This window comes from Zeus faber (assembly GCF_960531495.2).
Source record: "Zeus faber genome assembly, chromosome: 11".
NCBI lineage: Eukaryota > Metazoa > Chordata > Actinopteri > Zeiformes > Zeidae > Zeus > Zeus faber.
This window is the reverse complement of record NC_137205.1, coordinates 29,819,077-29,831,163: the sequence shown is the minus strand read 5'-3', so window position 1 is coordinate 29,831,163 and position 12,087 is coordinate 29,819,077. Positions and strand designations below refer to the sequence as shown.

Here is a 12,087-nt window from a genome sequence, read left to right as displayed (position 1 = left end):
AATAACAGAAATGGGAATGTATATGATAAAACTCTCTCCCTCTCTCCCTCTCGTTTTTCCTTCCCCCCCCTTCTCTGCGTCTCACGCTCACTCTCCCGTCTCTTTCCACACAGCCGACCACATGTACAGTCTGAGCCCTGTGTGTACTCTGGCCTTTAATTAAGAGCATGTCAGTTAACCCGCCCCCCCCCCCCCGGGCTCAGGATCAGCGGCGCTCGGTGTCTTCGGTGGAACGCTCTCCGGCGTGGAAGGGAAGGGGGGGGGGGACGAAAGAAAGAAATAAACCATAAGCTTGGGCGGAGCGAGCGAACGAAGGAGCCATCTGAAGGCAGGAACACACACCCAACAGATGTGGAGGGGGGAGCAGCGGGCGGGGGCTCGTCGGGACGGAGCGGCAGGGAAAAGGTTTGGAACGGCGTGGTGCCGGGGAGGAACACCCCGGCACGGGGGGCGGGGGCGAGGCCCACGTTTGGTGCCCGGCTCCACCCGGCCCTCACCCCGTAGCCCCGTTCACTTCTCCTCCCTGTTCTCCGGCCATCACGCTCACTCACACCCTCCCTCCCTCCCTCCCTCTCTCTCTCCCTCTCTCTCTTTTATAAGTCTGGCCGCCGTGTGTTAGTGGGCGTCGCCGCCACTGAAATGTCCCCGGCTCATTCGGCCCCTGCCAGGGAGCGTTCACTGTGCTGAGCAGACTTGCTGAGAGCCGCTCTTTCCAGGGGCCAGAGGAGCGGCCGGAAACGGGAGCAAGTGGCTCCGGGGAAGACGTTAGTGGGATCGGGTGGGGGTGGGGGGGCAAGTTAAGCCCCGGCTTCATCGGCAACGTCGGGGGGCGGGGTCAAAAAAAGGTCAGCGGTGCGTCCGCATGGCGTTACGTCCGCCGACGTTTCGTCGTTCTGTCCGGGGGGATGCGCCTCGGAGATGGCGTCGGCAGCGATCGGTCACATCCAAACGTCCATACGCGGCCGCCCGTCTCGACGTACGCGGCCGCCCGTCTCAACCGCGGTCCTTCGCCCGAAACGTACGGACGCACTAAATCCAGGGTTCCGGCTTTACTATCTGTTTTTTTAGTTCCCCCCCCCCTCCCAAGTCAAATTACGGGTTCGTGGATCCCTCCGTATCCCTCAATCCTACGGGGGACGGCAATTTGTTGGGCTTTGGCCGGTACGCAGCTTCTGGGGATCCGAAGCCACAATTTAACGCATTCCCTCAATTCCTGCCGTTGTTGAATTTTTCGCTTGAATGAAAATCCTCCCGCCGGGGGGGGGGGGGTTGAGTTATGCTCCGCCGTAGCTGCCGGGGGCCCGGTCGCGCCAGCCGACACGTCCCCTCCGATCCGGGTCCCGTCGGGAGGGGACGGAGCGGGGACGAGCCGCTTTGGGGATGGTGTCGACGGAAAAGGGGGATGATTTGCGTGCGGCGGATACAAAACAGGATTAGAGCGTGAAAAAGAAAAAAAAAAAAGGGAAGGAAAAAAAAAAAAGAGCGGTTTCCAAAAAAATCGCGGAGCCGCAAATGAAGACAGTCCGTGCCCGAGGACTCCGGGCTGCACATTTTCCAACCATACCGCAGCCTCCCTGAAATCTGGGAAAGAAATGCCTGGGGATTTTCTCGGCTCTCTGTGGTTTCTAGTTAAATTGCGACTCCAGCTTTAATTGATGAGGGAGTAATTTGGCGCACAGTCACGGTAACTCCATTCAATATTGAAAAACCCTTTTGGAGGGATATGGATGGAGAATTTTTACGACGGCGTTTTATGACATTGTTTTTCCAGACAGCCTTTTCGTTTTTCGCCACCGCCATCTAAACGGGGCGAGCAAACATCACAATTTTGCCGCTCGGGGGCCTTGATTGGAAAAGCTGAATCGGTGACAATAACGCCGTGACTGGCTCTCCTGGAATGCTGAGCGGCCCCAACCCTCCCTTGATGCCCGTCGGGGGAGGAGGCCTTCGGGGGAGGCGAGCTCTCCCGCCGCTTTAGCTGCACGACTCCAACGGCTTCCTCACGCCGCGCGCCTTTCCGAAAGAACGCTTCCGCGGGAGCAAGCGGCGGCTTTTGTCGACGCGTCGCAGGAAACCCCCGCCCGCCCGCGCCCGCGACGGTTTGACGACGACCGCGACCCGGTGGTTTGTAGATTACGTGGGGAGGGGGAGGGGGAGGGGAGGGTGACGGGGCTGTTCCCAGCGGTCCTCCACCTGTGTCCTGTTATGAAACATAAACCTGTGACATGGTGTCAAACGCTCCCTGAGTGGAAACATGTGTGCGCACCTGGCCGTAGCCGCCGCGCACAGTTCCGTCTCATTTGCCAAAAGGCCCCGTGAACGCTTCCCCTCCGAGTGGATTTGAGCCGGCGGTGCGGCTCTGCCACATCCATACGCTACGGACGCACTGATTGGCCCTTTCATGTTCTGCCAAGCTTTTATTGAATCCTAACGACCCCCTCGCTATACCGGGCGAGCGGGGGGCGACTCGCACGCGGGCTAATATCGGCCGCGTGAATATGGGCGGCGCAGGGCTTTAACGGGCGGAAGGAGGGGGTCGGAGCCCGGGGCCCCTCCGGAGCCGCACCAGGGAGCCCCGGGCTCCGACCCCCTCCATCCGCCCGTTAAAGTGGTCACCCGTAAGATCGTCCGCCGCAGGCGGATCGCTCTGCGGGTCCCGGGATTCTGCTCCGAACGGCAACGGACGTCTGGCGCCGCCTTTCGTCGTTGCCTCCTCGAAGGTTTGCCCCCGTGGAATCGTACGGGAACGGGTCTTTCCTTCTTGGCCGCTTGGCTGCGGCCTTTCGCTTCCCGCGGGTGCTCCGCCTTTGCGTTCTTGCCGGGAAAGGCGACAACAACGGGGACGGCGTAACACAAATACAAGGAATGGCTGTTTCTTATGAAGCGCCGGCGAAATGAAATATCACATATGGGATTTCTCGACCACGATTGAATGGTCTCACCCACGACCACTTTGAGGCTGGTGTCACCTCCGGGTGTGCCGGACAGCATCCGAAACGCTCGTCGGCAGCTGGGATGGCCGCCTCCCCACCCTGACCCGACCAGCTAGTAAAGAAAACGGATCGAAGCTTGGAAGCAAAAAAAAAACCCCACGTTATAGTGCTCTATTAAAGTGGTTTACTCACTTTAGTATCACTGTGAAATAAACGAAAATATTTATATTTATTCGTATTGTGACATGATTCATTGTTTACTTACGTTATCAGTCTACAGGGTTACTATAATAATAATAATAATAATAATATTATAGGATATAGATGGAGTTGACACCGGGGAGGTTTGCCGGTTTGTTTGCACGAACACAATATAACTTCAATCGTCGTGGCAGAGTGTGCATCCGCACTCCGCCGTGACGTGTACACTCACTCTGACCCGCTGCCGCCGCAGGGTAAGCCGGTGGTTTCTCCGCTAAGAATTGCCTCCCGCGCCACAGCGTCGTCCGGCGGCACGCTACGCGGCACGCGGAGCGCCGCATCACGAACGCTCATTTTCCAAACGCGGAGGCGGCAGTGCTATAACTGTTTTGGGGAAGAGAGAAAAAAAAAAGAAGGGTCAGAAACCTCTCGCACGACTTCTACGCCTACGACTGAAAGACGGGACTGACCGCGTCCGGTGGGCGCCGCCGCCCAGCAAAGCGAGCCGCTACCTGCTCGTCACACACCTTAGGTTCCAGTCTAGCTCCTGCAAACAGGCAAAGGCAAAATATAATGGTACTACTCAGAAAACCAGTATGGGGGAGTAAAGTCGTTTGGAGTGTCATCCTCCCCGGTGTGTGTGTGTGTGTGTGTGTGTGTGTGTGTGTGAATGGGGACTGTCATTTCCAGGTAATCCCCTCCCCGATTGCCTCGCGGTTTCTCTTCGGCATCCCGTGCGGCTCGTCGGGCTTCTCGCCGATGACATCATACCGCATCAGAAGCGGAGCGCCCGGGCCGGGGACTGTGGTCGCGTTCCGAGGCCGTTGTCGAGGCCGTTGTCGAGGCCGTTGTCGAGGCCTCAAAGGGGGGCCCCCCCCGGTCGCCATGCGTGGGACACATCACCCCCGAATTCTAAATCTGTCGGAATATAGCGCAAAGAAAATCCCCCCCAAAGGTGTTATTTATATCTAGATACTTTATCATATTTGAAATACTCACATTACTTTTCCAGAATGTCAGACGACATGAAAGAATATTCACATTCCTCATCAATCATTTTTTCCCCAATATGAAAAAGAACTGTAGTATGGTCACAGTTAACTTATATGGTTAACCTGTAAATATATGGCAGTGATCTATAACGTGCTTTCATTCACTACTGTGAAGATACTAGTTATTTGTAGGTGTATTATTCGTTGTTTACTTATATTGGGCCCGATTCTATAATATTCACTGTATCCGTGAACATTTTACTATAATAAAGTAATTACTGTATATCTGCTTATTAACTGTTTTCTAGTTTTCACAACAGAGAAAAAATGCTAAAAATGATGGTACTGAGAAAAGGCTGATACCAGAATTTTGGTTTATATATTTGAAATGACAAACTTTTTAAATTAAAAACATGTTCACACAAGTACTTTATATCTTATTTCAATATATTAAATGGCCATATATTTGTCATCTCTAGACACATTTGAATGTGTTTTTCCCCCCATCTCCGGTTACCAGACGCTAAATCTAATTGAATCCGTCACAGCGATCCAGGTGATGGACACACGTGACCCCGGGGGCCCCCAGGGAGCCGGTGCTCGGGATGTGAGAGGACGATGTTCAGGGACTCGGGTTACAGCAGGCAGGCCCGGGATGGGCTGGGGAAGGCCCCGATTGATCCCGAAGACAGAGAGGCCTGCGGGAGACGTGTAATTGAACCTGGACCAGATGTCCGACAGCCCTGGAAGAATGTGGTCTGCCGTGCAGGTAGGCTGCCTTCACGCGCCACACGGGCCTTTCAGCCAACACCACACTTCACTTTTCACTCGGCAATACTCCGGATCATGTCGCTCGTATTCCAGTGACCGTGATGGTGTATATTTAAAGACGTACTGCACACTAGCACGTGTCTTTGAGCTGTAAACTGGAATATTTTACTGTCTTCTAACGGAACGCATCAGTCCCGGTTAGAATATAAATGTTTCTTTACAAATGTGATTATATTGGCTTTACAGATGGTATGTGTGACTCAGCGCAATCCACCGGTTGAAATCGGCACAAAGCCTGCAGGGAGGATGCGGATCCAGCGTAGTTCTTTAAAATAAAAATCACCACCAACCGCCCTGCATTGAGTGCGTGGGGACTGTGTGACCACACTTTTCAGTATCGGCATTTTTGCCTGGAAGTGGGTGTTGAAATGACTCTCTCAAAGAAGAATTTCATATTTATTTGGTCGTAGCAAGACGCACAATAACACTCAGAAGAAACACGTTTTCAGGCTCCAAACAGGCCCCAACATGGAACCCGCAGGGCAGGAAAACTACACGACGATCGAGTACAACCTGGAGGACGAGCAGAGCGAGAGCGGCTGACCGGGCAGCGCCGGGAACCGGAATCTTTGACATTTGGGTGCGAAACTTCCACATAAGTTTGGTTGACCTGGGCTCCGTCCATCCTTTGTGTGTGTGTATATATACATACATACATACACACACACACACACACACAGACATATACACAGACATACATACATATATACACACATATATATTTACATATACACAAACACATACATATATATATTTACACACACACACACACACACACACATATATATTTTTTTTGGTGGGGGGAGTCCTCTACATCGAAGGCTTTGGGTTTCGGCTGCCATATTTGCGTTGGAGCTTTTCCAGTAAAACCTGTTCAGCCTGCATGATAATACTGTCTCTGTGTCAAAGTCTGCAGTGTGTTCAGCCTAACTACCGTGCTCCAGATAGAACCAGATGACTTTTGAAAGTGCCAATGCTCTCCATATCAACGGCACTGTCCACACGAGTCCGAGACGACGACTCTGAGTGCGGAATCTGTAAAATATGGGCCAAGATGAATAACAATTTGAGTGGAGGTTAGCTAAGCCAAATTAACAGCCCTGTCTGGAACCAACAGACCATTATCACTCAGGATCATGTCCTCGAGAAGCCTGTTTTCACCACTACACATGGGTGATAGAGCTATCTGTCTATATGTGACGAATAAACCTCTTGAATCTTTCTTTATACACATGATCTGATCAATTCCCCCATGAATTACCCATCTCAACAAAGTCTTTTTCACTTTTTTGACAGAAGATTGTCTTGGACTTCTGTTCTTTTGTTGAAGCCACCGGCACTATTGTATCCAGAAAACGTTAATGAAACGCTGTACGAGTACGCTCATTAAACTCCAGGAGGCCATCTGAAAGGGAATATGACTGATTGTGCCAAATACTACTTATGTTTAAAAACCCCTAATATAACCAAAGAAATAAATAGGGGAAAAGAAAACCCTTTTTTTATTGAGCTATTTCAAATGCAGACTTAGAAGGACATGCCAACATAAACTGATAGTTAATGGGATTAGACAAGACTATTAAAATGTTCTGGTTTGGTTTAGGGGGAAGCGTTCATGTTAAAGAAAAAAAGTTTTTTTTTTAAGCACAAAAAAAAAAAACTCTCCACAAATTGCTGTGCAGAAAGCTTAATTAAAAGGGATGTGCAAGTATTCAAGGACCAATCTGTTGCTTTGGGGAGGTTTAGGGAAGAAATGGGGAGGGTAGTCAATGATTAATCCATTTGGTTTGATGGGTGATTTAATGATAAACAACACAGCGTGATGTGCAATCTGCAGTTAAAAAGTATGCACGCACTAACGTCCCTTATTCCGAAAATGTATCCGCGTGGAGCGAGGGCGCCACCTGCTGCCCCTTCTTGGGAAAGGTGGTGTAACGATCACACGAACTTCCCTGCGAAAAAGTGACTCTTTGACTGATGTGTCTGTCATGACTCACTCTCTGCGCTCAGGACTGATCTTGTCTGTTTACTCTGAAGGTCATGGTCATGAAGTCCCCCATCCCCGCCTGGAGCTCGTCGTGCTCCTGCACAGCGGACACGCCTTTGGGGGTCCCGGTCAGGATGAGGTCGCCCTCCTCCAGGGTGATGATCTCGCTGATGTAGCTGACGAGGTAGGGGACGGAGAAGATCATCTGGTCGGTGCAGCCCTCCTGCCTCAGCTGGCCGTTCACCTTCAGCCACAGCTTCACGTTGCCGGGGTCCGGGACCTTCTCCCTGGGGATGAACTCGCTGACGGGGCAGGAGGTGTCGAAGGCCTTGGCCAGCGTCCAGGGCAGGCCCTTGGACTTGCACTCGTCCTGGACGTCCCGAGCCGTCATGTCCAGGCACAGAGCGTAGCCGGCCACGTGGTCCATGGCGGAACCCCGCGGGATGGACGCGCCTCCTTTCCCGACGACGACCCCCAGCTCCACCTCGTGGTGCAGGACGGAGCAGTACCGGGGCACCCGGATGGGGGAGCCCTCCTTCAGGTAGGCAGAGGGGAGCTTCAGGAACAACACGGGCTCGGCGGGGACCGCGTTCTTCAGCTCCCTGGCGTGGTCCGCGTAGTTCCTCCCGACGCAGATAATTTTCCTCCCCCATTCCCAAAAGCGAGTTATATCCCGCGTCGCCATTGCGGAGCCTGTGGCGTCGGCGTCGGCGGCTCCTCCTCGTCCCAGTCGCCCCCGGAAGCGGCCCCGACTCTATGGTCCCTGTTGTGACTCCTCACTTCCGCGGTCACAGCTTGTGACACTACGGCGCGGCGAAAGGGACAGAATACTGCACCGGGGTTTGCTTAAACCCTACTACTCCTGCTCCGAAGGACATTGCGGTTGAACGTGTTTTTAAAGAAATATGGTTGTAAAAAATATTTGTTTCGCCCTTTTACAAACATTTTTTTCTTCCAATGGGTGAGACGTGTGTGCGCACGTGCGCGGGGGAACCTGTCCCTTTAATCCAGCCGAGCTCGCGTCCCACTCCCCCGCCTCTGATTGGCCGAGAGCAGCGGGGTCAAAGGTCAAACCGCGTCCTGGAAGCCGCGACCCGCCGACGGCCCGAGCCTCGGGGTGTCGCAACCAGACGGGCTGAGCGCTCGGCGCGGTGATGTTCCTCGTGTCCCCGGCAGCGAACGCCTGCGCTCTCGGTGTCTTCGGCGCTGCCGCCCGTCGATTCGGTACGTCCACCCCCGGTGAACGTGGGTTGGCCGGGATGGTTACTGTGCGTTATCGCGTCGCCGCGGAGCAAGTTTCCCGCAAAACAGCGAGCGCGTCTGGCTTTTCCTTGGCTTCTTCCCTTTGTTTTTGATAATACAACAGCAGTGGAAGGTGCTTCGGTAGTTTTTAAACTACTCACAAAGTTTTTAATCTACTCGCCGAAGTGTGTTCGGGATCTGCAGAAAAACGTTGCTGTACATACACATTGCAGCGCACATACAACGTGTGGTGAAATGCTTTGTTTATTTTTGGCAAACCCCAGATACTGTGCTGGGTGTAGTTCAAGTTCAAGAGATTATGTGTCACATACATATTCATACGGTCATACATATATGCAGTGAAATAGAAAAGGGAACGAGAAACAAATTAATAAAACAAGATAGGAATAAAAAAATGAGAATACGAGTTAAGTAAATACAAATCTATGTACAGCATCAACAAGAAAACAAAAAAAAGAAACTGTATAAATGTACAGTATATAGTTATGTACATTGTGCAATTTATTCTGTGCAATGTTTGCCAACTGAGAATAATAATATTAATCAAGGAATATTATTCTGCATAAAGTATTACAGCAGTGAGGTAGACACAGTATTTATGAGGCGAGTCCTAGTTTGTGATAGTTCACAAACTGGGACTCGCCTCATAAGTACTGATAATACTTGTATGTATTAAAGCCTTTGTAATATCTATATGTGATGTGACTTTCAATTTTAGTCCGTACACAACTTTTACACTTGCACGGTCCAGTTTACTCTGTTGCCTCGCCCTGTTTTTTGTCATTTGCGTCGAGTCGACGGGGGTTTGCGTAAACTTTCTGACTCCTTTTTTGAAAAGCCGATCAACGCCAACACCACACTCCCTCTGGGGAAGCATCTATCTCACCCAGCCTCTTTGAAAAGTCCCAAATAATGGATTCTATTCTTCCATTCAGCCCCTGTCAAACGCCTCGCCCAGGCAGCCGCTCTGTTCCACAGTCCAGCGAGGAAAGCGTCCCTTGTCGAACAGACCAACATGAAGGTGGAACTTCTCCCGGCGCTCAGCGACAACTACATGTACCTCCTGATAGACGTGGACTCCAAGGAGGCAGCCGTCGTCGACCCCGTCGAGCCCATAAAGGTGTGTTGCAGTTGCCGGGATGTTTGGGCATGAGCCGACACGCGCGTTTCTATCTGGGCATTTACGTAACCATCAGCGTTGTTGTCCCACTGCAGGTTCTAGAGGCAGTCAAAAAGCATGGAGTGCGACTCACGACGGTTTTGACCACCCATCACCACTGGTAATAATAATAATATTAAAAAGGTCATTTGTGCATGATGGGGTGCCAGAGGAAATACTGGATGGATGTGGCTCACGCTACTACACTGTTCATCCTGAATCCACCCCGTGCAGATGAATAAAGTGTTATCTCGCAGGGATCACGCGGGAGGGAACGTGAAAATGGTGAGACTGATGCCGGGACTCCGGGTGGTCGGCGGGGACGACCGAGTGGAAGCCGTCACAAAGAAAGTCACCCACTCCAACACTTTCAAAGTAAGAGCGTCGAACAGCGTTTTTCCCGTCGGGGACGCGCGGCGCCGGTGTGCGGCGCGGGCGTGCCGCGGGCTTGCCGCGGACGTTGTCTGGGTCTGATGGAGTGCGTTTCCCCCTGAAGGTCGGGTCGCTCAGCGTTAAATGCCTGTTCACGCCGTGCCACACGACCGGCCACATCTGCTACTACGTTACCAAGGAGCACAGCGCCGAGCCGCCGGCCGTCTTCACAGGTACCGGCCGTTTGAAATGTCATAAAACAATCCGTGTGCTGTTTGTCTAAATGGTTGCTCAGGCTTTACAAGTTAATATGTGCTTTGCCCCCCCCCCCCCCCCCCCCCCCCCCGGGCTTAATTTATAAACGTACTGCTGATCACTGAGTCTCGGGTGATATGTGCCGTTTCCTGCAGGAGACACCCTCTTTGTGGCTGGCTGTGGTAAATTCTTTGAGGGGACAGCGGAGCAGATGTACAAGGCTTTGATAGAGATTCTGGGACGCCTGCCCCCTGAAACGGTAAACACGGTGATAAAACATGTTAGATGCCGACTCCAGTGTATCGATTAACCAGGGTTTAATTTCAAACCGGAGACGTGAGTTCAGTCCAAGCGTTTGAGGTTGCGAAATGAAGCCAAGACGTAAAACAAAAGTTTTAAGTTGATTTTTAAATGTGCGACGATTATTATTTTTTTTTTTTAACCCAATAACGGTTTTGTCTTTTAGCGCGTTTACTGTGGTCACGAGTACACCGTCAGTAATCTGAAATTTGCACGCCATGTTGAGCCAGACAATGACGCCATACTGAAGAAACTCGCATGGGCTAAGGTATCATCTACACGTCGTATCTTCTTTTCCAATATGCAGTGATCTTGATGAACTTCATTTATGAGCTTTCATTTATTATTCCGCAGGAGAGGTGCAGCGAGGGTGAACCCACCGTTCCGTCCACTTTGGCAGATGAGTTTACGTACAACCCTTTCATGAGAGTAAAGTACGTACAACCAGAATCACTGCCGGTGGTTTAGAAGGCGTGGCTTGTGACGCCGACAGTAAAACATTGTGTTCTCCTCTTCAGAGAGAAGTGCGTGCAAGACCATGCGGGACAGACGGAGCCCGTTGGCACGATGCGGAGTCTGAGGAAGGAGAAGGACGGCTTCAAGGTGCCCAAGGAGTGAAGCTCCAGATGCTAGAGCTAGCGACGCTAATCGGTCCAGTAGTGCTTACAGCCCTGCCCTAAAGTTTGGCTTGTTAACTTTATTTGGATAATAGTCACATTTGTGTACTCGTGTTACAAAGATTATGTCTAAAAAATATATATAAATAATTATTGTAAAATATATATATTTTACAATATCAAGTTAAATATGTTAAACAGTTAAACATGAAAGTTGATGACATTTCTTTTTATGTTTTTTAATCCAAAATATTTTGCAAAGACTGTTTTTGAATATTTTTGCTTTAACAATTTGAAAGAATATATTTGGCAGTAATTGGGGGGGGCAGGGGGAGGTAAAAAGGCTTCACCTGTAAATAATCTGTGACCTTTTGAAAACAAACCTTTGGCTTAATACAGCAAGGATGTGATGTGAAATACACTATTCTACTCAGTGTAAGTAAATGAAGTAAATGTCTTAATATATATATTGCAAATTTTTGTAAATTGATAAAGAATATTTTATTTGATTCTGTTGTATGTACGAAGATTTATTTTCCAATCGACTTTATTTAAACTGAGCTTTTGTTCCTTCGTGGCAGGTAGTGAAGATAATGCATATTATTCATACTTTTTAAACAAGTTGTTCATTAGTTTGAACTCCTTTTTTAAGAAGGGCTGAAAAGGTTATTTGGTTCAAAAACATTCGAGGGGACAAATTAGTTGTTGACATTATATCGGCAGTTAAATTGCAATCTGAAAATGCCCTCAATGACAGGGCACTTGGTGTGATGCGACTCAAAAGAATAAATAACTTGCAATAGAGTTGAACAAAGCAGGTCTACGCTCTTTCAATTAGACAGTGTGTGTGTGTGTGTGTGTGGCCCGTTGCCACTGATGGTTTCAAATCCAGCTCACGCCTGCTCGCTGGTTGGTCTAACGAGCAACAGGTAAAACCCCCATCCCCACACTCACTGAGGAGAGGAGCCCTTGTCATGACACATGTCTATCTGCTGCTGGGCTAATTCCACCAAGCCCCCTCTCTGCAATATGTTTTCTCAACCCCATCCTCTGTGTCTCTGTGTCGGAAGACCCCAAACACGCCACTTGGGTGGCGTGTGGCAGGCGAAACTGCCACAGTCAGTATTGTGTATTTGCGGCAGGGAACCTCTTGGAGGGTCAGCTCCAGAGACGTGTG

The 12,087-nt window shown here is 50.5% G+C and overlaps 2 protein-coding genes across 2 annotated transcripts; one reads left to right on the top strand and one right to left on the bottom strand.

Annotated features, from left to right (window-relative positions):
* Positions 1-6,436: 6,436 nt before the first annotated feature.
* Positions 6,437-7,725, bottom strand: fahd1 (fumarylacetoacetate hydrolase domain containing 1). Its single transcript, XM_080009906.1, has one exon. It carries the CDS (start codon positions 7,627-7,629, stop codon positions 6,964-6,966), a length of 666 nt encoding a protein of 221 aa, XP_079866032.1. The 5' UTR covers positions 7,630-7,725; the 3' UTR covers positions 6,437-6,963.
* Positions 7,726-8,031: 306 nt separating this feature from the next.
* LOC307237092 (hydroxyacylglutathione hydrolase, mitochondrial-like) lies at positions 8,032-11,681 on the top strand. The gene is made up of 9 exons (XM_080009716.1): positions 8,032-8,168; positions 9,143-9,327; positions 9,423-9,487; positions 9,624-9,741; positions 9,863-9,971; positions 10,149-10,252; positions 10,460-10,561; positions 10,648-10,727; positions 10,812-11,681. Exons 1-9 carry the CDS (start codon positions 8,099-8,101, stop codon positions 10,909-10,911), a joined length of 933 nt encoding a protein of 310 aa, XP_079865842.1. The 5' UTR covers positions 8,032-8,098; the 3' UTR covers positions 10,912-11,681.
* The last annotated feature ends 406 nt before the right edge of the window (positions 11,682-12,087 follow it).